The sequence below is a fragment of the Vicia villosa genome, unplaced genomic scaffold (assembly GCF_029867415.1).
Source record: "Vicia villosa cultivar HV-30 ecotype Madison, WI unplaced genomic scaffold, Vvil1.0 ctg.001763F_1_1, whole genome shotgun sequence".
Classification (NCBI taxonomy): domain Eukaryota; kingdom Viridiplantae; phylum Streptophyta; class Magnoliopsida; order Fabales; family Fabaceae; genus Vicia; species Vicia villosa.
In genome coordinates, this window is record NW_026705720.1 from 306,982 (window position 1) to 331,506 (window position 24,525).

Consider the following 24,525-nt stretch of genomic DNA (forward strand, 5'->3'; position numbering starts at 1 on the left):
AAATATGGTTATTGATACAACTGTTGTGGTTTTGTTTCTACTTCTTTTGCGTGTTTGAATTAACCGTTGAACATCTTTAGTAGAGATTTTGGAATTAATTTAGTTTGTTTTCCGTTAGACCAATTTGATGAGAATTTTGGTATGAACTGTTTGGAGTTGAAGCAAGTAATTGTAACTTTAAGAGAGATTTTGGGTCTTGGTGTTTTAAGTGATTTCGAGTGCGAGTTCTGAAGGAACACTATTATGGTTTAGTAATGATGGTTTATGTTTCATTATGATTGTCGATTGTCTATTGACAAATTGAGGACTTGATCACCCTTAATCTATTGTTGATAGGAGACGAGATCGTATTGGACGAGATAGACTTGTCTTACTAACTTGGTAGCGTGTAAAGCGACTAAGGAGAAGTTGAAGAGTCGAATTGAGGAGTTGTTTGAGAAGAGGTTCATTTGTCTGAGTGTATGGTCATAGAGTCGCGCCTGTTTTGTCGAGTAAGAAGAAAATAAGGTTCTATGAGGTAATGTTTTTGAGGATGTTTTGATTCTAAGAGCAACGATGATCATGCTGAACATTAAGGATTGTGTTATCAATGTTGAAGGAGATGGTTGAAATTCTTGAAAGACTATGATTTTGGTTTGAATTACCATCTTGGAAAAGCGAACGTTGTAGCCGATGCATTGAGTAGGAAATCATTGTGTATTTCTATGTTGATGATTCGAGAAATGGAATTGTTGGAATAATTTAGAGATTTTTGAGTTTGGTTTGTGAAGCGACGTCTTCTTGTGCTAAGCTTAGTATGTTAAAGCCTACGTGTGGTATTCTTGACGAGATTAGACAAGGTTAGAAATTGAATTTGCAATTGGTTGACAAGATGACATTGATGAATCAAGGAAAAGGTAATAACTTTCGAATTGACGAGATTAGTGTCATGGGATGTCGTGATCGGGTTTGTATTCCGGATGTTTCGAATTTGGAAAAGAGAATTTTGGATGAAGGGCATCATAATGGTTTGAGTATCCATCATGGTGCTACTAAAATGTATCTAGACTTGAGAAATATGTTTAGTGGCAAGGTATGAAGAGAGATATAGAGAATCGTGTAGTCGGGTTGGACTTGTCAGAAACCGTTTAGTTTGGTACAACAGTTATCAATTTTTCAGTGGAAGTGAGATAGTATCTCTATGGATTTTGTTTCGGGTTTGCTGAGAACATCGAGTAATTGTGAAGTGATTTGGGTCATTGTGGATAGGTTGACGAGATGCGCTTATTTTTTTCTAGTGAGGATGGATTATTGGATGGAGAGACTTGCTAAGTTTTACATCGAGAGAACGGTGTGTTTGCATGGTATTTCATTCGGGTATTAGAATGGCATCTTTTGAAGCTTTGTATGGTCGAAGGTGTGGAACGTTTTGTATTGGTATGAATCGGGAGAGAGTAAGTGTGGTTTCGGTGTTGAGATGGTTGTGTCGATGGTATTTTCGAGGACGAAAATCTATTAAGTGGGGGAGAGTTGTAACAGCCCGATTTTTATTAATATTTATTTTATCATATTATGTGATATTATTTGGTGTGTTAATTATTTATTTAATTGTTATGTGATATAATAATTAATTAAATTAATTGATTATGTGTGTATTGGTGTTATTTATGTTTATTTGGTTAATTGAGATAATAATTGATTATTAATTAACTTGGTGTATATATTGGTGTCTATTTAGTTATTTGTGTTATTTAATTTATTGAACTAAAATAGAAATAATAATAGACTATATTATATTGGGCTTATTTATTGAAGTTAGAAGTAAATAGGGGGTGTTATATTTAGGCTCATTATGTTATAGTTAGTAAAGGTTAGAGAGTGTGGGAGTATCATATTTTCCATTCATTTATCTTTCACGGATAGCAAAGAGAGAGGCAGAGAAAGAGGAAAGAAAAGAGGAAAAGAAGAAAGGGAAATTGGAATAGATTAACATGTTAGGGTTGTGTTGATTGAAATCCATGAAAAATGCTATGTTGATTTTATCATAGTATGCTGAGTTGATTAATGGAAATTGGAAATTGCTGCCACAGTAGCGACACCATATGAATCTCTCTCATTTTCCGTATTTCAAACGCTACTTCCATGTGATTAGTACCACTTTCTTTCCATTGTTATGTATTATCTTATAGTCCATTCACTGTAGCGACATATGCATAATGGAAATGAAGGAAAAGTGGACACTATATTATTTTACTCATTCCATTGTAGTTCACAGGAAGAAGTAGTGCTACATGTATTCTATTTCCTTACTGTAGCGAAATACATATTTATTGGAAAGAAATGGAAATGTGAGAGAGTAGTTTGTAGAACACAGTAGCACAAGTGAAAATAAAGAAAAAGTAGGTACCATATGTAATTTAAAGAGTCCCGTTTGACCGAAATAGCTGAATTAAACAGTATAATTAGTTTTCGGAATTTGATGAAAATTTACGTGGTAACTAAGTTTAATTAGTAGATTAACGTGGTGGTGTTATTTTGTTGAAATTGTGATTTTTACGAATCGATCGAAATTGTGTTTTATTTAAATATTCTTTATAAATAAATTATAACAATTTAATAGAATTGTCAATAGAGTTGTTAGAGTTGTCAATAGAGCTGTTAGAGTTAAGTTGTCAAAGTTGTTTTGAGTTATTAAGAGTCATACTTTTATTTGTTTTGCGTAATTTTGACATGTTTAGAGTTGTTAGTGTATGATGTCGGTGTTTGCTTTTTCGTTGAAACTTTAACAATTCATATCTTTTGAACTGTAACTCCGTTTGAGTCTTCGTTCGAAGCGTTAGAAAGCTAGCGCGATATTCTTTTCAATAAAAATGGTCTTGAGCAATAGAATGCTAGAAAGTGGAAATGGAATAGAAATAGAAGTGAATTAAATTAATATAGTTTGATATTAATTGGTTAAACTAATAATTGAATTAATTGCGATGAGTCTATTTAATCAAATTATGTTTGGACTTGGATAACTTATTCGGTTTATCGGTAAATTATGGTATTTTGAGAATTTGTCCGTAATTGTGTTTTTGACTCAAATATTTATGTTGAGAATAATATATTGATATGCCAATGATGTTGTTTTGATAATGTGTATATTCATATATATATATATATATATATATATATATATATATATATATGTGCGCGTGTGTGTGTGTGTGTCTATGTGTGTGGTAATGTGAATTGACATGAGATAGTATGGATACTAGTGTTAATTGGATTTTGTGAATCGTAATTGATTAATTGGCCTTTTATATGTGAATGATATGTATGTGTTGTGAATGTTGTGTACAATTGATGGAAAATTCATCGAGTTGAATTACTGTGATATGTGGAATGTTAAGATGGTAGAGATGATCTTAATTGCATAATTGGTTGGTAATTGTACATTCATTCATGGCATAGTCGGCTTTATTGTGGCAGCGGTGAAACTGTGGGTTCACATGGTATTAGACGGTGATCCTTGAATGGAAATAGACGTAGATTACGTTGATCCTTAATTGGAAACATGCGTAGTGGCTTTGATCTTGTCCGGATCGGAAGCGGCTTGGATTCTAGAGTGAATTCGGAAAGCGGTAAACTATATGTTTTCATTATGTGGATTCGATCTTGTCCGGATCTGGAGCGTGGCTAGATTCTATATTAATCGGAAGCGGTGGAACTTTGAGTCCACATTGGGTACCACATGCACTGAGTCACGTGTTTTTCATTGAGTCACATTGAGGTTATGTGATGTTTGAATATATGCATTTATGTGATTGTTATGTGTACATGAGATGTGATAATTAGATTTGGTGATTGATAAGTGCAAAAATGTACTTATTTCGTATATATATTTTGTTGCACTTGTCAATACTTTTTGTTAATACTGTTTGAATAATATCCCGTTTTGTGTATAAATACGTATACTTTGTAAATAGTTATATTTCCATATACTTTTATACTTTTTGATAGTTTTCTATTCATTTTGTAGGTATTGAGGCGTATTTGGAGCATGAGCAATAACGTGTCGAAGACACGGCTTCAAACGCGCGTTTTTGAGCAACGAAACCAACTCATCAACGAATAAAGCTCAAAACCAAAGAATAATAAATCACCAATTTGGTTGATATGTTGTCATTGTTAGATGGGAAATTGAATAAGCTTTCCAACGCTTCAAGCCGGACGCAAATCGGAGTTACAGTTCTCAAGTTACGTCATTTTTACTAAAAGTTGTTTTTTAATGACAGCAGTGTGGGCGCGATGCGCGCAACGCACGCTGTACAGAACTGAAAATTGCATAAATAGGCGAAAATCATATTTTTTTTTTGTAGGTTATGTTTTGGGTATTTTTGAACCCCAACTCATCATAGGTCATTTTTTGGTAGATTTGGCTTGGAAACAACATTTGGAGCTTGCAAATGGATAATCGGAGGTCGAATTTCTCATTGATTGGTGTTAACAAACCAAGAAATGTTTGGTTCATCTTCTTCTCTTCTCTTCTCTTTGTATTTCTCTTTTGTTGAGTTTGTATGTAAATACTCTAAACCCATGGATGTTTGTTACTATTTCTACTAGTTGTATAAAGTTTGCTTTACAAATCTTAATCGGTGTTTTTCTGATCTTTTTGCTTAATCGCTTCGGATTTATGTTGTTATAGAAATATGCTTTGTGAATCTTGATTAGGAGAATACCTGTTAGTTATAGATTCTAGACATAGGGTTTGGGTTTAACATCCATATAATAACTAAGTTTAATGTCTTTGTGTTGTTCGATCGATTGAGACATCGTCGAAAGAGCAATATAGTTGAACTCTCGTCGGTGTTGCAGAAATGGACATTGATTTGAGGGATATGTGGTGATTCTGATGAGTATTGTAGATTGAGTACGGTGGAGTGATAAATCTAAGTTTGTGAGGAGTAGTTTAGATTCAAACTAGATAAGTTATTCTCTATCAAGAATGAATTCTTTTTATGTTCATATGTTATATTTTTCCTGTTTACTTAAAACCCATTTAACCCAAACTCAAGAACTAAGAATCCGTCACGACAATTCAATAGCACTAATCTCTGTGGACACGATAATTTCCTGGATAAATACTTCCAAAATTTTTGTTGCTTGCCGCTTTACCGCTCCAACAAAATGGCGCCGTTGCCGGGGATTGGTGTTTTTATTGAATTTGCATTGCGATAGTTTCTTTGGTTTTGAATTTTGTGAATATCGTATATTTTGTGCCTAGACTCATACTTGTGTATTTGTGTATAGTTATACTTGTTTCGTTTTGTTTGGTAAACTGACTAAACAAGTTGAACTCGGATTAGCTCTTAAAATTACATATCTTCACTTTTCAACTTGTTTAGTCAATTTCACCATTCCGTTGTAAATTGTGTTTTTCTTAATGTTTGAGTATGTGCACATATGTGTTGTTTAAGTTTTGTTGTAAATTTTATTGTTTCGTAACGTTTGTTCAAGTGTATGCTCAGGAGACTTTCTTTAGGTTGCGTTGAGGCGAGAGCGTTGACGTATCGTAGAGGAAGCTACTACCGTGCACAATAAAGGTGTCGAGCTTACAACGTAAAACAAGCGCTTGTTGGGAGGCACCCCAACAGTTTTATTTTTTTGTTTTTCTGTAAATGAGTAGTGCAGGTGATAAGTGGAGGTTGCTCGTGGTTTGTGTTTTGCTGCACTGGTTTTTCTTTTTCTGGTGTAGCGCGCATTGCGCGCAAATAGGGCGCGTCGCGCGGCCTGGGAGCTGAAGAGCTTGGTTTGGGAGAACTTTGCGCGCGTCCCGCGGTCTTGAGGGTGCGTCGCGCGCCTTGTAACTTTTGGCCAATGAATTCTTTTTAATGGTTCACTTGGCTAGCCTTTTTCCCACTTACACCAAGGCTTTATAGTATGATATTTTATAGTTTTATTTTTTAATTATTTTGTTGTGGTTTAGACTCAAATTTTGGCCCGATTACTTGGAGTCGCATTTGGTAATTCTCCGATTGTGATATATTCAACATGTCGGTTGTGCGGTAATGATTGTTCAAATTTGTACGTCGCAAGGTACTCGTTTATCACTTTCTATAGCATAGCATGTTTATGAGACTTTTCATTAGTACACGTTTCATATTACTCATTCTTTTTGCATAACTTGCTCATGACTTGAATCGCAATTAGTTTTCCCTTTTTACCATAAATGTGAGGTGGCTTTCCATTGTCTATATATGCGAGAGACTGACATTTCTTGTTCTAACTGGATATTATTATGTTTAATCTTTCGTTTGTATTGGTTTTGTGAATGCACGAAAGTGATCAAGGCACTTGTTTGATTTTGAGCACAACTACCATAGCCAAATATCAATTCACCTTGTGAGTGTGTGACCATTAGTACCTCCTTTGAGCCTTTGGTCAATATCCATATTGTTTTTGCTTAATGCTTGTCTATGAGCGTTTGGTTTTCATTTGTGTATGGATGTTGACTCTTTGTTTTCTTGAACCCTCAATTATGATTTATAGTTTGAATTTTTGCCTTTCCTTAGAAAGTAGGGAGTATTCACTTTATGTTGTGGTTGAATTCAAGTTGGGCAGAGGATGTTTATCTACTTATGTTGTGATTGGTATGCGGTTGTGGATAGAAAAGATAAAGAAAGAAAAAAATGTGAAAAAGAAAGAAAAGAAAACGAAAGAAAAAAGAGAAAAAGTTTGAAAAAGAAAATAACAAAAAGAGTATGAATAAGAGTGTGCTAATAAGTTTTATGTTTGGTGTGAAACTTGTGATGAAGAAGAAAGTTGGATTGGAATTGTATTGTTTGAAACTTTGTGGAAGTAATTACTCCCTTAGGTTTAGGCAAGTTTTTGTTTCGATTAGCTTTAGAACTTATCACTTATTTGTTAACCGAGCCACATTACAACCTTGAAAACCCTTGTGATTCGTGCCGTTGCATTTTCAATACTATTTTTAGATGAACGCATAATTTTGTCTTTTGTTTGCAAGATTGTTAGATGAGTGTTCAAAGTCCTCACCTTTCGGTGTTTTTCATCTACCGATGAGTTTTTGCTAGGCGTGATTCGTGATTGAGCTTGTTTTGTTTTAGAATGTTTTGTATGATTTTTGTACTTAGGATTCGTTTCATTTTCATGTTCGTTGCAGGATTGTGGTAAGTGTTTACTTTGTTTGTGCGTTTTTGTTTGAACCGTACAATTATTTCGTTTTTCCAAATCTTGTTGATTCTTGATTCTTTGGATTTTTACTTTTGCGATTTGAGTATTTGGCCTTGTTTGAGGACAAAAAAATTCAAGTTCGGGAGAGTTTGATAAGTGCAAAAATGTACTTATTTTGTATATATATTTTGTTGCACTTATTAATACTTTTTGTTAATACCGTTTGAATAATACCCCGTTTTGTGTATAAATACGTATACTTTGTGAATAGTTGTATTTTCATATACTTTTTGATAGTTTTCTATTCATTTTGTAGGTATTGAGGCGTACTTGGAGCATGAGCAATAACGTGTCGAAGACAAGGCTTCAAACGCGCGTTTTTGAGCAACGAAACCAACTCGTCAACGAATAAAGCTCAAAACCAAAGAATAATAAATCACCAATTTGGTTGATATGTTGTCATTGTTAGATGGGAAATTGAATAAGCTTTCCAACGCTTCAAACCGGACGCAAATCGTAATTACGGTTATCAAGTTACGTCATTTTTACTAAAAGCTGTTTTTTTATGACAGCAGTGTGGGCGCGACGCGCGCTGTACAGAACTGAAAATTGCATAAATAGGCGAAAATCAGATTTTTTAGGTTATGTTTTGGGTATTTTTGAACCCTAACTCATCATAGGTCATTTTTTGGTAGATTTGGCTTGGAAACAACATTTAGAACTTGCAAATGGATAATCGGAGGTTAATTTTCTCATCGATTGGTGTTGACAAACCAAGAAATGTTTGGTTCATCTTCTTCTCTTCTCTTTGTATTTCTCTTTTGTTGAGTTTGTATGTAAATACTCTAAACCCATGGGTGTTTGTTACTCTTTCTACTAGTTGTATAAAGTTTGCTTTACAAATCTTAATCGGTGTTTTTCTGATCTTTTTGCTTAATCGCTTCGAATTTATGTTGTTATAGAAATATGCTTTGTGAATCTTGATTAGGAGAATACCTGTTAGTTCTAGATTCTAGACATAGGATTTGGGTTTAACATCCACATAATATATAAGTTTAATGTCTCTGTGTTGTTCGATCGGTTGAGACATCGTCGAAAGAGCAATATAGTTGAACTCTCGTCGGTGTTGCAGAAACGGACATTGATGTGAGGGATATGTGGTGATTCTGATGAGTATTGTAGATTGAGTACGGCGGAGTGATAAATCTAAGTTTGTGAGGAGTGGTTTAGATTCAAACCAGATAAGTTATTCTCTATCAAGAATGAATTCTTTTTATGTTCATATGTTATATTTTTCCTGTTTACTTAAAACCCATTTAACCCAAACTCAAGAACTAAGAATCCGTCGAACGACAATTCAATAGCACTAATCTCTGTGACACGATAATTTCCCGGATAAATACTTCCAAAATTTTTGTTGCTTGCCGCTTTACCGCTCCAACAGTGATATTTGGACACATGACTTGGTAAAATATATGATTATGTGATAATTATAGTTATGTGTATTATTTGGGAATATAGTTTTGGAATTTAATATTATACTCCTTGAGTTTTGATGTATGCTTGTAACATGTGAAATAAATGTTGGTTAGTATTATTTACATGGTTATATAAGTGTGATGAAACCCTATAATTGTTGATTGAATCATTGTATCTTATTATACTTTATTTATAATGATTCGTATTCTCACCATTCTGTTTTAATGTTGCCCTCGTTTGGCGACATGCAGGTTCTGGCGATTTTTAGTTCGTACGAGATTTAGTCGGAGAGCTTTCGAGTTTGTTTGATGATTAAGTAGCGAGTCAATGCTCTAGTCATGTAACATTGGTTAGACTAGGCGTGTTGAACTCATGTTTCTATTTGGTTATGTGTTATGTTACAACTTGTGAACCTGTTTATTTGGCTACTTGTTGTTTGAGAGGCTTTAAGCCAAATATTCTGATTATGGTTTATTTTATATTGAGAGTGTTATTGAGTTATGATCATGGTATGGGACATGAATCATTTAATGGAATACATGAGTATTTTAGTATTTTTCGCTGTGAATGCATATTCTGGATGAATTATGATTAAATGTTGGCAAAATATTCTTTTTGGTCCCGTATATTAATTTCGGGGTTCATTTTGGTCCCTTAATTTCAAAAAGTTTCATATTGGTCCTTTAACTCTTCAAAAGGTGTCATTTTAGTCCTTTTTGGCATATTAGCGACGGATTTAGCGACCAATTTTTGAGTTTTTTCGTCGCTAATATGACAAAAAGGACTAAAATGACACCTTTTGAAGAGTTAAGGGATCAATATGGAACTTTTTGAAGTTAAGGGACCAAATTGAACCCTGATGTTAACTTACGGGATCAAAAAGAGTATTTTGCCTTAAATGTTAGGTGTTATCTGAAATGACCAGGTGTGTTGTGTATTGTGGATAAATGCTGTCGGTTTTTTAAAGCTTTTAGTTTTTGAAAATATCGATGTGACGCCCTTTTGAATTATATGCATGCTTATTCTCTGATTTTATGTTAAATATTTTGGGATATGAAAGGGGTGTTACAAGCCTAGCCTTTTTGAAGGTCTGATTAACCTACTAGCATACTTAAAAGGTTACTTCTTTTGAATATTTGTAAATAAGCAATTCAACTAATGTTAAATAGACTAACCAATTATAATATTAACAAACATAAATGATTTTTTCATTTACTGATTTGAGTTTATCTATTAGTATAAATTTTGTGGTATTTTTTGTTTGAGAGAACATATTGAAACAACTTATGACAATAATTTATAACATTGTTCATAAGGATTTTTCAACTTATGACAACAATTTCTTCAAGATAACCTTGTTTTATTTTTCGTATTTTAATTCAAAGTATAAAATACAATATAACAATAATAAACATATTCATGTTTATTTAAATAGGTCGGTTCGATAGACTTAAAAGACTTTTACATGGCCGTGGCCTATCTATTTTAACTAAATAGACTTATAAAAAATCCTAAGTCTTTTCTACTTTAACAAAAGTCTGGTCTGATTTGGACATGTGTAGGTTATGTCGTAGGCTCATGTTAGTTGATCTGGTATATTCCCACCCTATCTTATAGTAATCTCTTCGCCCTAGATATTGGTATGAGACTTTTATTTTAGTTTGCCTCTGTTAGGGTCACTTGACTCTTTAGAGATGAGATTCTTTTTAAAGGAGGCACATAGACGTGGAAGATTCAGTTTTTTGGGTCAAATCCCTCTCTTGGGATTGGGATTGAGCTGATGCTAGACTGAAGGGTGTTCTTTTATGTGATAAGAAAGATTGAATTGTTAATCCTCTTGATATTGAGTTTGGGGTGTTCGTAGCGTTATCTATTTTTCTTTTGTATTAGGGTCGAGTACCTCTTGTACTTTTAGCAATACATTTTCTTTTGCCTGTAAAAAAACTTATTTTTTTGATTTTCTTTTCACACCTATCTCTATATCTATTTATTAATTCTTACTCGTTTGTGGGATTGTTTGATATTTACTATAGAATTGCATTCTTTAATCACAAATGCTACGGTATTTCAGATGATTAATATTTGGCCTCAAATTTAAAGAGGATTAAAATCATGAAAAATAAAATAAAATTGAGAGACCAATAAATCAAATTTTAAGATAGAAAGATCAAAATCGTGGAAGCAATCCATGGAGCAATCAACTTAAATTTGAAGCATATAATTTTTGAAAGCGACTATTTGAAAGCGACTCTTAAATAGTGGTTCAAGCAACTCATGCTACTCTGAATACAATATAATTATTAATAGTATCTAAAATATGCTAGTGTCTCGAAATAACTTTGAGGTCAAATTTGTTAAACGTCAAACTAATGGTACAGCTCATGCGGCCAGGGCCGGTCCTTTGAATTCGGGTGCCATGGGCGAACCAAAAGAGTGGTGCCTCTATAAATTTTTTTAACAATATATACATTAGGATAAAAGAAATAATTAGATAAAAAATACATTTTCATTTGACATTATGCAAAAAGAATACAATTATGGATCTTTAAATTAATGTTTATACTATATCAAAACATAAACCACTATAAAGAGATTTCTTCTTCTTCTTCTTCTTCTTCTTCTTCTTATTTAAATATCATCCTCTTACCATTTTTTGTTACAAAATCATTAATAATTTGTTCATAATCAAGATTCTTCAAAAAATTATTTTCAACTGAAATCAACACAAGACTATTTAATATATCTTGTGACATAGTAAATCTTAAATAAGATTTTAATAATTTTAATTTAGAAAAACTTCTCTCAGCAAATGCAACACTGATAGGAATAGTCAGTATTATTCTATAAGTTATGCATGCATTAGGAAAACAATTAAAAGTCTTTAAAGAACTTAATATCATATAGCTTGATTTTGATTCAACTGTTAAAACTTCTCTAATAACTTTCAATTCTTCAAACAAAATTTCACCATCAAGATCAAAAGAATCGTCGTGTTTAAACAAGTTTCAAGATGTTTACAACATGCTTTCAAGTTCCAATTAGATAATGATCTAAACCTTTCAATATTAAACAAGAATCCAAAAATATTTTCATATGTGCTATACTGCTCAAATCATCTATCAAGTGAGCCAATTGTTTGAAATATATAAGAAATAGTAAATTCGAAAAGACTCTTCAGCAGACTCAAGATTCAGTGGTGTGAGTTGAGATAAATTTACATCATAGTGTTGTTTTCTACGAATTTAAAGTTTTTCAATAAACGCAGATCCAATCTCCATTTCATTCTCAATCTTTTCATCACTAGCCTTAGCATTTACAAATCCAGATTCTCTACATTCTTTTATTAATTTTGACTTTGTAGTGTCCCTATATATTTGCTACTCAATATTTTTCAAAAAAATAAATTTTAGCAAATATTTTTTAATAAAAAATTCTCTTTTAATATATATAGGTATAAAATAATGTGGTGTCCCTAAAATTATGGGGCCCTGGGCTCCCGCCCTGCAAGCCCATGCTCAGGACGACCCTTGCATGCGGCTAGTTCTTAGGCTATGTACAATGGGGATGTTGAAAAACAAATCCAATAGTTGAATCCTTACAATGAGGGTGTTGAATAGGGTGTTTAAAGTGAGGTGTATTAATTGGTGTTGAAAGTTTTCAACATGTTGAATGTGGAAAGAGTGGGGTCCATAAAATTGGTTGTTTTGAATATTTAAATTTTGTAGTGTCATTGTGAATGGTGGTGGAATAGGATGTTGAATTTTATCAAACAAAATAATTGTAGTGAGTATAAATTGAATGTGTGTTGATTTATTAGGTGGAAGAAAGAGAAGATGATGTGTAATATAAAAAATGAAAAAGGAAGGTGTTGAATTTATAAACCATTGTTAATAGTCTTAGTCTTGACATGCAGATCTTTATTTGATTTCTCCTTTTTCTTTTGAAAAAAAAAAAAACAAAAATAGAGGGACAAAGTTCCCCTATTTGTCTTCCTTCTCTGTTGCGGTGTGCATCCTCTGCTATAGTAGAAATTGAATTTAGTACGATAAACACGCACCACCGCCATTTGAGACCAGTTTGGCGGAGCTTGCAGGTGACATAGTATGGCCACGGTCGTCCCAGGATTTTTTAACCTATATGTGAAACTACCCAAATACCCTCATATTCCCTACCCTCAACATAAACCTTAACCTGCGATATCTCATCACCCTCACCCAGCAAACTCTCCCACGCAGCCGGTGAGGACTGAACCGTTCTCTCTGTCTCTCTCCGCTCTGCTTGGTGCGCCGCCGTTGCATTACCCCCATCCGCGAGCGTCTCTATTTCTCGCGCCGTTGTCGGGTCTGTTCATCCCTCAAGGAACAGTAAGTTCATTTCCTTGGGGATTAACTTCTTCTTGTTGCTGTTGTTGTTCTTCCCCGCTGAACTTGTTGTTGTTCTCCACCGCGACTGATTTGTTGCTGTTGCTGTTAGGTTTCTGTGATTTGATTTGTTGATGTTGTTGTACATCGATGTTCTATCTGTTCTCTATACTGGGTTTCTGTTGCTGTTGTTCATCGATACTTTAGCTATTGAGTTATTTCACTCTGATTGGTTTGTTGTCGGGTATTTTGTGGATCTTACTTTATCCACTGCGATGGATCATTTTCTGTTTTTGGCGTATTTTATTGCTCTTGCATTGTATTAGTTAGGTACTTTTCTACTTCTAATTGAATTGATTTGATATCGTTGAGTAGTCAAACTTTCTAGTTTATTTTGGCCACCCAAGTTTTATAGTCAAGCTCTGCCACTAACTATAATGCAGGGTGCTTTAAACCCATGGTGCAAGTGTTCTCTATTGACGGATTTATGCTTTTGTTGTTTCTATGTTACAGGAAATCTCAGTTGATATCACATTGTTTTTAACAAGATGCTGCCCAGGGCATTATTGGGCAAGTTCATTCCGAAGCCCTCCACTTTTTCTCGTCTCCAATTCAGCCAACAGGCATGTTATTAAACTCTTACATTTAAACACCATACTGACATATTGATAATAATTTGGGGAAAATAAAGTAATTGAATGTACTAACATGTCATTATTGTGTCGGTGTCAGACTCAAACATGTGTGAGACACAATCAATTTGAACCTTCGGTGTCCCAGAAGGTGTAGCCCTGTTATATGAGTTGGGACACTGAAGGAGTATTGTTCAGGGTTCAGTTGCTAACAATTTCTCCTTTCCCCTAACCACTAACATTTGCCTTTTAAAATAAAATAAAATTGAAGTGTGGTGCTCTGGATAGCTAGACTATTACTGTGTTTCAACATATTTGCTTATCAAAGGTGGAAATTATATGCAGAGAGGATTGCATAGCAGGAACAAGAAAGCCATGGAGTTCATTGCCAAAGGCTGGAATGCTTTGAAGGAGGTTGATAGAGTCATTGATTATTGTGAGCTCAATGATAGGCGTCTCATCCCTCTTCTTAATGTAATAACTACTTTCATAACCTATTGCCACCATTTGCTTCTTTATTTTAAGATTTTATATGAGAGAACAATAAATATACCCTTGCTGATTTGGGATTCATAAATAGACTGCAAAGGAGAATTTTGAGCTTGCTTTGGAGGCGGATAACACCAATACTCATGCTAGGTATTGGCTGTCCAGATTGCATATGAAATACCATGTTCCTGGAGCTAATAAGGCTGTGTAAGTCAACTTTTATCCTCTATTATGTCTCGTTTCTTCATGCTCTACCTATTTTTCATCTAAGAAATGCATATTTACTACGCCAAGAACATATCTATAGTTTATTATCTTTTATTTTTTTGTGTGGGCAAATTATCCTGACCTCCCTTGAAAAATGTTAAAATATTAAACATACCCCTTATAGTTTCCAAAATTCACCCACCTCCCTTGTTTTAACCCCATCAAACTTTTTTTAGTAAAAGGAAACAAAAAATCATCAAAGTTATTACTCATCTTCTTTTCCATATTCCACTAGTGAAATAATTTGTAAAGCTCTTTGTCTCCCTTACTCAGATATCTATTTTGGTCATCCATTTGTTCATCGAAGTTCATTATATAGTGCTACTCTGTTTGGTGTTTATGTTTATCTTCTACAATTTATCTTCATGTATGGTTTTAGGGATGTGAAATTTGGGTGATAGCAAATAAAAACACAATTAACATGCTATAAAATACCAAAGGTAAAATGCATTCGACAAAACACCAAATCAAATTCGGTGACATGGGTCGTCATGTAGAAGAAAAATAAACGGCATCAACCAACAAATCAAATTCATGTGTTTTTATCTTGATACAAATCAAATTGGCTGAAACAAAATAAAATGCAATTCAGCAAAAAGCAATGAATACTCTGGAATAATTTGGCTGACTTGTAGCTTGAGTGAAAGTGGAGGACTCTTGAGATTTTTTTTGTTCTTCTAACAGAGCACGAACGATGTTAATTTAGAGGGGAGGAGTTTGTCACTTAAAGGAAAAAAAATAAGGGAGGCTAGTGTCAATCTAAAAACTAAAGGTGTTTATGATGTTTAAATAGATTTCAAGGGAGGTTAGTTGTGCGTCTGTGTGTATTTTGAATCGCTTGTTTTCAATTTCATAATGTCTATGTTATCTAAATTTCAATTTCAAAATTCATAGTTTGAAATTTAAATTTGGAAAAGAATTGAGTTCTCTAAGGCAAATTTGTAGAGGAAAAAGTTTCCACAAAATTGGTAGTTATTTTTGGAGTTCCTTTTTTATCATGGTATAGATGACGCTGATTATTATTATTATTATTATTATTATTATTATTATTATTATTATTATTATTATTATTATTATTATTATTATAAAAATCATAACATGGAGTCCCTGCATAGCTATGAAGTTGTGTTGGTCCTCTTTATGATTTGAACTCTGCTGAGTAGCTATCTACAAGAACAGAAAAGTAAACTTCAGAGTTTACATGAACTCGAACACCTTAATACATATTATAAATCTCATTTTTTGCAATATGATGAGTAGCTGTTTAAAACACAATTGGTTCTTCCTTTTGTCATCAATGACATCCATATTAGTTTTGTGGTTTGATTGTTTCCTATTCTTTCTGTTTCCTTTTAAATAGTTCTAAGTTCCCATTGATTTTCCCCTTTCCGCTGATGCTATGCTGAGTTTTTCGAACTTGTTTCTTTTTCAAGTCACATGAAAATACTGCTAATATGTAGTCATATTTTCCTTTTTCCCTTGGCAACAGCGCGGCAGCATTATTGGTAGAAGCGGCAGATATGGGTGATGCTGATGCACAATATGCACTGGGTTGTCATTTAAGAGTAGAGGTGAGGCTACTCTACACCTTATATTGTGAGGACTGTTTTAGTACATTTTATAGCCAAACTTGAAGATTTTGAGTCAATGACTTGAATCATGATTTTCAGTCAGTTACTAGAATAATTCTTCTTTTCCTCCTCAAATCACACATGACACAACGACTATCCATTACTATTGTGGATTTATTTATTGTAGATTTAGGTTGTATTTTATATTGTTGTGGTTAACAGATGAGGTATATGACCTTGGGGAGGACAATAGTGGGCTGATGTGCATATGGACCGGCTTGGTTGGGATATTAGGTACCAAATATGTGTGTGTAAGCCCAATTGGCTTAGGCCCATTTGGAGTAATCAAAAGTAGAAGATTAGAGGAGATAGTTAGTTACAGGAGAGAGAACGGGTAGAGTTGGTTATAAAGAGGGTGGAAAGTAAGAGTATAGGTATCGGGGAGAAATCATTTGTTTTAGTTATGGACAGAGAATATTGTTCTCTGTAGGAGCTTGGCTCTGGGGTAGATTGGGATTCTTCCCTTTCTGCATCTTATATTTCATCATTAATCAAATTCCGTTTATTTCCTAAAGTTTTACTGTTTTATTTCTTTAATTTCTGTTTCGGAATTTCGGGATCCTAACAATGGTCCGACCTACCGGATGCATCGAGGAAGAGCCAGTGACGTTGTCGGAGAAGGTACTTCCAATCTTTGATGGAACGGAAGACGCTTACTGGTGGCTGATCCAGTTGGATCGGTACTTTGAAGCCAACCGCTGGATTTCAGAAAAGATGAAAGTAGACTGGGTGACTCTGTTTGCATTGAGAGGAGAAGCTTCTTTATGGTGGTATTCTTGGAAGAAAAACCATCAAAGTGCAACATGGAAGGAATTTGAAATGGCCTTTATCAAGAATTTCATCCCAGATCTGTGGGATATGCTTGAAGTTGCAGAGGATGAGGAGAACCAGGGCGATGACCACATTCTAACTGAAAATAATGAGGAGTCAAAGAATAGTGGTGTTGAATCGGTGATAGAGGAAGACCAGATGTTAGTTGACAAGAGGAATGAAGAAGAGGAGATCTCAACTACGGATTGGTGCAAAGGAACCGACGTCAAAGGATTAACCCTTGAAACTAAGAAGATGCAAGAACCACTACGGTCAATGGCGATATTTCTCAATATGGATATCACAGGAAGCAAGGAAGTGAAAGAATTCAAAGGGTGTGTTGAATCAGGAAGGTTTGAGAAGATAAACGTATCAAGCACAATGGTGGAGAGAGTATGTGCACATAAATCATACTTGAGAATTGAGATCACCATTGAAGCCGACATACGCCGGACGATTTGTAACGGCACTACCGCGGCGAATCTTGCAACCCCCACCGATCAAAACAAGATCAAGCTGGACAATACCCTCTTTAGTGAGGAAACCACCAAAGCCGCCAGATGTTAAACACCATGTGAAGAGTCCACCACAACAAAAATTGTTGGAAGAGTTTCCAAGGGTAAACGGTAAGAAGCAACTGATGATGATGGGAGTCGAAGGGGAAAACAATCGTAAGTCTCGCAAAAAAGGGGTGAAGGTGAGTTACGACCGCTTAGATAATTATAGGTCTAAGTTTGACAATGACACCATCGATTCTTCATCTCTGAAGGATTCAATCATCTTTTCCTTTTCTCAAAAAGAATCACACCGAAAACTATACTGTGCAGCGAAGAAGATTCAAAGGGCATGGGGCTCCACCATGGTCGGAGAAATGCCTAAGACAGTCCCTCCACACTTGAAACAGTCAATTGCCGTCCACCGTATAGTTACGATGCCATCACTGCAGAACGAGTTACGTTGGGTGCTTATGATGGAGAATCCGGGTCGAGTGAAAGAGGGTGATAGAAGGGCAAACTTGTCTTTAGGTAAGTTGGGTGAATTCTTTAATTTAATGGGTCTGACCCAAGTTGTTGATAGTTATGGGGTTCAAGAAAAATGGGTTTGTAGTATATGGGACCCAACCCCAGAAACACCACTTGAGAATTGGGAAAAAAATTGTGTTGACCAAATATGTTGTGTTTTCCCATTGCCCCTAACTAGAGCCTTTATAGAAGTATTGCATTTCAATACTATTGGGGAAAAATATCCTTCAGTTCCATACTCCACAAGAAATGGAAGAAATACTCTTTTAAGTGCCTTACAGATGGTTACATATGCTATTGCCAAGTGGGTATATAACCATGTCAAGGTACTAAGTGCTTTACAGATGTCTATCTATGCTACTGCCAAGTGGGTACATACCTTGGATGGTTCATGGAATTCTTTGCTCCCATCATTGCATGGTAAGTCCCAATTTCAATATAGAAAATTTGAGAAGGCAATGAAGCAATCCTCCACATATGTTTTGTTCACTCAATATCTCTCAATTTTTCGGGGGCTACTTGATACACTTAAAAGCTTTATTTCCTACTTCATGGATATGGAAGCAAATCATGTAACCTATGAAGAAAGTTTATTCCAATACACAAATTATCAGAGTGCACACCTACAACATGAGTCCATGATAAATGAGTATATGTGCTCTTCCCTCACTGCCATTTACTTGGTTAGAGCTGCAAATTTTGTTTTGTTGTTTGGAAACTCTATAACAAATGGTGTTGACATGATGCTGGAGAGTATAGGAGATGCAACCATAGTTAGGCTGGAAGCATCAACTAAGCTTGTTATTCAAGTGAATCGGGTTGTTGCGATGGATGAGGGTCTATTTCCTCAGCAAGTTGAAAAAAGTAGCAGGCTACGATGCAAATGTAGAGCGGGGGAAATTGTTTGGGTGGTTCAAAGGGTTGAAACCGGATCATCAACCTCTGAACAGTGGGACCCAGGTGGAAGGACCCTAATTTTCAACTATTGTACAAGGAGAGTTTTTAGAAGAACTACCATGGGTCAATTTTTATTTCAGTGGAAAAGAATGTTTTTTCATGATTGGGTCAATATCCCCACCGTTCAGATCAATCATATGTGTTTTCTTAAACCCACCATTGGAGGATGTGTTTATGGGGCAGCACCAGGTTTTAAAATCTGGGAGTTTGAATGGCAGCAACAGTTCGTTGCAACTTTTATTGTGTTGCTCAAGTATAGGATCTATGGAAAATGTTCAGGCCCAAACCACACAAGAATTCAATACTATGAGTACACAAATGTCTCAGCACCAACAAGGGAGGAAGCCTCTAGTGGAACAGCAGAGTTTATCAAGCAACCAAAATCTCTGTTCAATACTGCAGGTTATAACAAGGCAGCAGCTACTGGAAAGTGAATTCTTTTTTCTCTGCCTTGAGGACAAGGCACATTTTAAGGGGGTGGTATTGTTAGGTACCAAATATGTGTGTGTAAGCCCAATTGGCTTAGGCCCATTTGGAGTAATCAAAAGTAGAAGATTAGAGGAGATAGTTAGTTACAGGAGAGAGAACGGGTAGAGTTGGTTATAAAGAGGGTGGAAAGTAAGAGTATAGGTATCGGGGAGAAATCATTTGTTTTAGTTATGGACAGAGAATATTGTTCTCTGTAGGAGCTTGGCTCTGGGGTAGATTGGGATTCTTCCCTTTCTGCATCTTATATTTCATCATTAATCAAATTCCGTTTATTTCCTAAAGTTTTACTGTTTTATTTCTTTAATTTCTGTTTCGGAATTTCGGGATCCTAACAGGTTCTTTGTTTTTTTCTTGCTTGATTACATTTGTACAATTATATATTTGACTTCTAAGATGAACTTGAGTAGAGTACTTCTGGCTATGTAATCTTCTTCTACCTTTCTTGAGTTTTTTTCTCTCTTAATGTTTCATAACTGGATACTTTAGGAGAATGGAAGGTTCTGGATTTTTGTTAGATTTTTTTTGTAAATGAGATATTTTAAAATATTGTTTTTGGAGACAGAATGATGATGTCCATTCAGATCAACAAGCTTTCTATTATTTGGAGAAAGCTGTGGACCAGGTATGTTACTCTATGAAAGTTGGATCTTGCCATGATTTCAGAATGTATGACAAAACCCTTATTGGTGCGTGTTATGTTCTAGTTGCATCCAGATGCTCTTTACCTTTTGGGTGCTGTATATTTGACTGGCGACTGTGTTAAGAAAGATATTGCTTCGGCGTTATGGTGTTTCCATAGGGCATCAGAGAAGGTAATATATCAATTAATCAAAGTTAATCAAATAATTTTCTTTAAAAGCCATGCATATAGTGTTAGATTTTCAACATTTTTTCTTAGTATTTATGGACAAATTGTCCATTTATTCTTTTTCATGTGTGGTGAGTTAGACTGATTTCAACATACATTGTATGTCATTTGGTTATGCTGTTTTGAAATCTAGTTTGCACTTGCTCTTGGGCATACCTTAAACCACCTGACAAAGTTTTGGCATGGGCTGGAGTACTTATACATACCTTCATGAAAAGCTACGAATAAATGTTTCATGAGTTATGAACTACAATAGGGTTTCATTGATTACTCATGCACTGTTCTTAGAAGTTAAAATTTTGTCAAAGTTTCACGTCTAGTCCAACTTTTCTTTCAAAACTTATACTGGTTACTGAAAGTTAATGTGACTTGAATTAAGTGTGTTTTGTTTGATGTATACGTTTGATGTTTGGTGCGACTCTTAACAAAGTATTTGAAATGGGGTGACTTTGTTTGGGGTCCATAAGAGAGCGGCCCAAGTCACATCCGACCCAAAGATGCCATGAGAGGGTGCGGGGCGAATGAGACTGGCTCCACATGAAGAGCTATGTTGTTAATCTCGGAAAGCGGCGCTACGCGGTGAACCCCAAATTGGGATCGGTGCGGGCGCTATTTTAGCTATGCGGACACTAAAAATTAAATATTTTAATGGCACTTTACAGGCTGAAAATATAGTAGCAAATACTAAAAATAAAACTCAAACTTCATGAAGTCTTGAGCAATAAAATACGTCCAAATACATAATAGCATACTTCCAATTCCAAATACCATTAAAAGGCATAAGTCTTAAGCAAAACATTGCAACATACTTCTAAATAGCAATAAAATTCAAGAAAACAAACACTTGAGCATCTAAATTTTGAAATAACTAAACACCAAAACTCTAATAAAAGTTCAAGAATCATCAAAATCTAAGTCTTCATCATCACTTCCTCCGCCACTAGCATCCTCTTCATCCTCCAGTATATTCTTGATCACCAAATTCATCATCTACTACTACTACTACCACTTCCTTTGCTTTTGGCGCCGCTCCTATTTTAGTGTTGACCGTGCCATGTCGCTTTCCGAAATTAACAACATAATTTAGCGGAACAGATTTATTGCTTTCATGTCATTTACAAAATTGAACTGGTTTAATTCATAGTTGCTTTAAAGATTTTTCCATGCCACTTACAAATTTTATTCCATATATATGTAGGGTCATGCTGGGGCAGCTATTGCATATGGTTCTCTTCTTCTTAAAGGTCAGCTTATCTTCCCGTGTTCTTCATTTTATTTAGGATTTAATTGGTGTATTGTTAGTGTAAAAAAGTTTTACCCGTGCATCAAATTCCATCTCATTATTGTTATTATGCCATTTTGCTGTCTTAGTTTCTAAAATATCTCTACGATTATCAATGTGGTGAGATGTGATTGGCTGAATATGTAAAATTTTATTTTTGTACACTAATTCCTCAGTCAAGGGAACACAAAAAAGGAAATACAATAATTCCTCATAAACAGGGAAAATTAAAACTGAAATCAACTAATGAGTAATGAGGAGAGATGGTGATGGAAAACAAAACAATCAAAAGAGAAATTACAGTAAAGGCAATGAATAAACAGTAGCAATGCAGTGAAGTAGTGTATGTTATTTATGATGTAATGGGATAATAGAGCAGATTGTTCATACAACCGTGAATATCAATTCTCCTAACCAGAACAGAGTGAGCACTGCATGATTATTCCTTCATGTATTCCTCTGTCCAAATACCCACTGAATCACATCGTTCCTATTGTTGACTCCCTCACCAGCCTCTCCTTTTCTCTCTCCTACCCCACCTTTCTTCTAAAATAAACCTTTCAAGTAATAGGCTACTTGGTAATAAGACCCACATCAGTAAATGCATCTGGCCCTCTGTCCAAGTCCCTACCAGAAGGTAATGCAATTACCAAATCTCTCTTATTCTAGGAAACAAAGTAATGCTCAATAATCAGTATTTGTGGCACTTTCTTCAGCCTTTATGTGGGCATATCTCCACAGAAACTATAGACACTTAGCTCTATATTTGTAATGCCTACCAGTACCATGTAAAATGTGGTTGAAATTGAGCATTTCTACACAAGATTTATTTTATGGATATGATCAATGTAGTCTGAATCAAGATCCTAGACAGGATTGGGAAGGGGGCTCAAGATCGTAGGTCAAGGGATCGTAACACAGCGCTAAGATCCTATCAATGTCAAGTTAGAAGTTTATACTTTTTTAATAGAAGTGAGAATAAAAAAGGTATGCTTCCTATAGGTAAAAGAGAATACCAAAGGTTTCCTTGCAAAAGAAAAAGAGAGTACAAAATATCAGCCTTATTTTTATTGTGAACACTTTTTTAGGGGTTTTTAAACCGAAGTCTGCATTTTTCCAGAACAAGGCCGCATACCTGAGCCGTGCATCCATTACAGCGCATCTTTGCTGAATCACCAGAATTACACCATCTCGCCGAGTTTACAGCTTTCAGTGGCAATTTTGCATCACCCACACTATATGAGACTTTCTCCTGGCACGAGCTCGCTTAGAGGTGGCAAAATCATGATCTCGTGCACAAACCTGCGAATTGAAATGTGGATCTGACAACATGATTGTGATTGCTAAAACTAAAAGTAAAGGGGCTAAAATGTCTATAGATAAATCAGACACCAAAGCTTTAGTACATTATAGAACACTTATTTGCAGTGGGTGAATGCGTGCCGAAGAACAATTACACTCTACAACAGAGCTTTCTAATCGAGTAAGAGATGATTCAATGAAGTTATCTTAAACTAAAAGTAATGAGTTGATTAGGAATACTGCATGTCGCTTGAGTCTCTACCATAATTCACCCCAAAAACATGTAAGAAACATCAATAGCTTAGGTGTTGGGTTCTGGTATAGAGGAAAGTAATATCAGATAGGCTTGAGATATAGCAAAATTGGAGTGATTCTGGGATCACAAAAAACATGGAGTTAAAACAGGCATAGTAAAATTAGTCTGTGAGTTGATCTGGAGATTCTAGACTACTTGTAACAATCTTGTCGATAAACAGAAGTTCCATTGCTCGTGTCACATTTTTCATAGCACATGAGGATTTATTAGCTTGCGTTTAGGCAACACAAGCATTTGACTAAGTTACCCTTTAATTCCGGCTCTGTTTTCTATCATTACAGTAGTTATGGTATTAAATTGGAAAGAACAATAAATGCTTTCTTAGTTATATAATGTATCTCTATAAATCTAAATTACTGTTTAGTCTTTGTATCAAGCAATGATCAGGTGAATATTATATTAACAATAATATTCAAGCCCTTGTTATTCCTCTCATCATTTAATCTAAAACTCATAAATTCAACAGTCTCAAACTATGGTTTGGGAATTATAATCGGGAGACAAGATTACTAGAAACATTAATACAAATAGGCCTTAAAACAAACAATCTTTGTTGTTTTTAGATGGCTTGCTTTTCACTGTATTTTTATGTTTTTCTGACTGAATAAGGTTGGTGGATTGCATGCAGCTTTACGATACTAATAAAAGAAAGGATATTGTTCCTCAGGTGTCAAAATTCCGGAATCAATAATAAAATTCAGTTTGAAGAGAGGCCCAGTTGCTCAAAAGCGAGGAAAGAGCAAAGAAAGTATTGCAATTGATCCAGTAGAGATGGCAAAAGAAAAATTTCAGATAGCTGCAAAAGCAGGATGTGATCTTGGACTCAAATGGCTTGCAAGGTTAGAGGAGGAAGAGAAGCGGTTACTCACCCAAGAATTTTAAAATTAAAATTAGGAAATAAAGTTCTTTTTCATCATCGGAGTTAGCTTTTCTAAAGCTAATGAAATTCCTTGGGAGGAAAATGTGAATAATTAGATGAATAATACTACTATCCACACAGTATATTTTATTGATTAAAATTCATGCGGGATAGAGTGTGATATTATCACTCAAATTAGGTAATTCTTGTGTATACCAAAAAAATTAAATTAATTATTTTTTATTAATAACTTTTTAAATATCTAAATCCTGATTTATCGAATGTAATGAAGGACATGTATATGCGAATTATAACTTCAATTACACATCAAAATGACTAAATTAACATACTGCATCCACATATGATACAACTGCTAAGAGCTGAAAAAGTGAAGGAATTTGTGAAATAAAATTTTGAAATTTTTTAAAATACTCTTCGAAGATCTATATCTTAATGCTCTACTAAAGTGGTTGTTTTGGAGATGCAAGGGGTGAAATAAAATTTTGAAAATTCTAAAATACTCATCAATGCTCCACTAAAGTGTTTGTTTTGGAGATGAAGGGGTGAAATAAAATTCTGAAAATTCTATATATCCAAATGTTC

At 34.7% G+C, this 24,525-nt stretch overlaps 1 protein-coding gene across 4 annotated transcripts; it reads left to right on the top strand.

Moving 5' to 3' along the window:
* Positions 1-12,569: 12,569 nt before the first annotated feature.
* Positions 12,570-24,183, top strand: LOC131636510 (uncharacterized). 4 transcript variants are annotated; one of them, XM_058907124.1, is made up of 10 exons: positions 12,570-13,001; positions 13,111-13,328; positions 13,512-13,625; positions 13,980-14,104; positions 14,211-14,326; positions 15,876-15,957; positions 19,858-19,917; positions 20,000-20,107; positions 21,362-21,407; positions 23,731-24,183. In XM_058907124.1, the coding sequence occupies exons 4-10, from the start codon at positions 14,006-14,008 to the stop codon at positions 23,943-23,945; spliced, it is 726 nt and encodes a 241-aa protein (XP_058763107.1). In that variant the 5' UTR covers positions 12,570-13,001; positions 13,111-13,328; positions 13,512-13,625; positions 13,980-14,005; the 3' UTR covers positions 23,946-24,183. The 4 variants fall into 4 exon arrangements, with proteins under 4 accessions (XP_058763107.1, XP_058763106.1, XP_058763105.1 ...); XM_058907123.1 differs by lacking the exon at positions 13,111-13,328; XM_058907122.1 differs by lacking the exons at positions 12,570-13,001; positions 13,111-13,328; positions 13,512-13,625; ... (3 more) ...; positions 21,362-21,407; positions 23,731-24,183 and adding an exon at positions 16,180-19,850 and having other exon boundaries at positions 14,311-14,326.
* The last annotated feature ends 342 nt before the right edge of the window (positions 24,184-24,525 follow it).